This window comes from Myotis davidii, unplaced genomic scaffold (assembly GCF_000327345.1).
Source record: "Myotis davidii unplaced genomic scaffold, ASM32734v1 scaffold135, whole genome shotgun sequence".
Classification (NCBI taxonomy): domain Eukaryota; kingdom Metazoa; phylum Chordata; class Mammalia; order Chiroptera; family Vespertilionidae; genus Myotis; species Myotis davidii.
In genome coordinates, this window is record NW_006289813.1 from 6,348,949 (window position 1) to 6,351,889 (window position 2,941).

General features: G+C 34.9%; 1 protein-coding gene across 1 annotated transcript in view; it reads left to right on the plus strand.

The window, feature by feature from the left end:
• Positions 1–1,936, plus strand: part of LOC102758185 (DEP domain-containing protein 1B) — a 34,561-nt gene extending 32,625 nt beyond the window's left edge. Inside the window, exon 10 of the mRNA XM_015563081.1 lies at positions 1,572–1,936. Coding sequence (XP_015418567.1) covers positions 1,572–1,733 — 162 coding nt within the window. The 3' untranslated portion in view covers positions 1,734–1,936. The remainder of the gene's footprint in view (positions 1–1,571) is intronic.
• The last annotated feature ends 1,005 nt before the right edge of the window (positions 1,937–2,941 follow it).

Sequence of the window (2,941 nt, forward strand, 5' to 3'; positions counted from 1 at the left end):
CGGGCACCTATGGATGAGGACAGTGGGTGGGGAGTGAGGGCGGGGGTGGGGCGGGAACTGGGAGGAGGGGAGTTATGGGGGAAAAAAGAGGAACAAATGTAATAATCTGAACAATAAAGATTTAAATTTAAAAAAAAAAAAAGATTACTACAGCTATTCGGGGTCTTTTTTTTTTATTCCAGATGAATTTTTGGAGAGTTCATTCTAGGTCTGTGAAATATGCCATTGGTTTTTAATGGGGAGTGTGTTGAATCTGTAGATTGCTTTGGGTAGTATGGACATTTTAATGATGTTGATTCTACCAATCCATGAACACGGTATGTTCTTCCATCTATTTATGTCTTCCTCTATCCCTTTTTTCAATGTCCTATAGTTTTCCAAGTAAAAAGTGATATTCTTTATTAGTAATTTATTCTCCCTATAGTTCTTATGTTTTTTTTAAATTCTCTATTTTAAAGGGTTTCGTGCGAATCTCATCTTCTGAGATAGCAATTTTGAAAGTATATTGTTAAGTTAATGTATTCCAGAAGTCTCAGTGATTTACACATGTAGGTTGTGGTTAATTTCCCACATCTTTATTCTCCAAAGTACATCTTTTACCATTTATTCTCTAATATTTGTCTTATTTTGATATGTGGCATATGATATGAGTTAGTAGAGAAATTACTTTAAACTTAGAGAAGCTAGTAAATGAGGACAGATTTCTTTGAAATCACACTGAATTTACAAATATAAAATGTCTAGAAATTAAAAGCCTTTGGTTTTAGATAGCCAGTGTCAAATTGGTTTCTTGCCTCAGGCATCACGAAATTGCTTATTAAACAACATGGCTTAGGGTTTCAGACAATTGTTTTCACCTCAGAATATGTTTACTATGACCATTCTTAAAATATCGATCCAGGGTTAAATGAATGGTTTTTATTTTTAAAGACTGAGTCCTGTATAGCTTGATTCCTGATCACACCATATGTATAGGATAATACACAGAGCCTATGTGGATCCCCAATCATATTTTTCTCAGTCATTTTGGAGAAGAGTTCAGTGGTGAGGAGCAGAGGAAAAACTTATTGCCTCTCTTTAAGCTTTTCATAATATAATATATACTACATTGTTTTCAATTTGGGCAGAAGCAGGTGGGCTAAGAAATGGTGGAAGGAGTTTGACCAAAATTTTAATTATTTAGAACATGTTATTTTCAGGTCAGAGTTAATTATTATTTTTAAAGTAAGGTTAATTTACAGTTGGCAGTGGGGGAAATATAAGATGTGACTTAAATGAGAAGTTTATTTGAATATTGGATCAAATTAAAGGTGAATTAGATTTATAGAAAGTGGAATCAAATGATTCAACATAAAAAATGGATTTGTGTTCAAGTAAATTTGACTGTGATCTGTTTTCTTCTTCTTATTTTTATTTTTTTTTTTTGGATGGAAAACAGCATGAAAACAAAACAAGAACAGGAAAATATGGGGTCAGAAACTCATTATAAAATTAGATTGCCCAATTTTATTGACTCTTACCTGTTTTCTGGGTTCATTGTAGATCTCTCTCTCTCTCTCTCTCTTTTTTAGTTTCAAAAATCCTACCCTGAAGTCTACCAAGAACGATTTCCCACACCAGAAAGTGAAGCACTTCTGTTTCCCGAAAAACCAAAACCAAAACCACAGATGCTAATGTGGGCACTAAAAAACCCTTTCCAACCATTTCAAAGAACTAGAAGTTTTCGGATGTAATACTTTCACAGCCAGTGGAGATCTCAGACGTTGTTTTGAATAAATGGGTGGAAGAAAGAGGAGCAGAAAATACAGACTACTGAAATATAAATATGATCTGACTTCAAAACATGTTGAGTTGCCCAGCTGGCATGGCTCAGTGGTTGAGCATCGACCTATGAACCAGGAGGTCATGGTTCAATCCCCGGTCAGGGCATATGCTTGGCTTGCCAGCTTAGTCCCCAGTGTGGGGGCGTGTAGGAGGCAGCCGATCAATGATTCTCTCTCATCATGAGTTTTTCTCTCTCTCTCTCCCTCTCCATTCTTCTCTGAAATCAATAAAAAGACATTAAAAAGACACACACAAAAAACCATGTTGAGCCATTATCAGTATTTTTCTAAAACTCATTGCTAGATTTAAAGTATACAAATCAGTTATAAACATTATGAAATATATAATAATGTTAACATATTTGTAATCATTAGAAAATTCAAGGCTATTTTTACTTGTTTTTCGTGGTGTTTGTGAAATAATTGTGTGTACATCCTATTTACTGATGTCTTTGTTATAATCAAGCCTTAGAAATAGTGTATATACTTGAATAAGAAGACACTGGGTACCATTACTGTGATGCTATTGACTTAATAGCCAATTATGATATTTCCTGTGTAAATTCTGATTTTCACTGTTACACAAAGAGTCTTAAATGTCCTGTGTTATGATATCTGTATCATATTTTATTGAAGGTTTGTTGGCTGCTATGACAGATTTTACTAAAGCTGGTTCTTTTATAACATATATATTAGTTGGTGTTTACTTGGAAGTGGAGTAGATTTTCATCTGACTGCAGTGGTATAATTTCAGTCATGGCTAGAGATGGAAAACTGAACAGGATAAATGCTTTCATTCCCTTTAGACATGTGATTGTATGTCAAATCTTTGTTGTTTCATGAAAAACACAAATGGGTTAAGTAAAATGAAACTACCTTCTTTATAAATATGTTTCCCCTAGCTTCTTCATTCTTTTGAAAGTAAATAGAATATAAATAAATACTGTTTGGTTTTTTAAAAATACTGTACATGGTGTTTTATGGGGTTTTTTGGCATTTATTTAAGTACTAGGGGCCCGGTGCACGAAATTCGTGCACTGGGTGTGTGTGGGGGGGGGGCGGGGGAGTGTGTCCCTCAGCCCAGCCTGCCCCCTCTCACATACTGGGAGCCCTCAGGT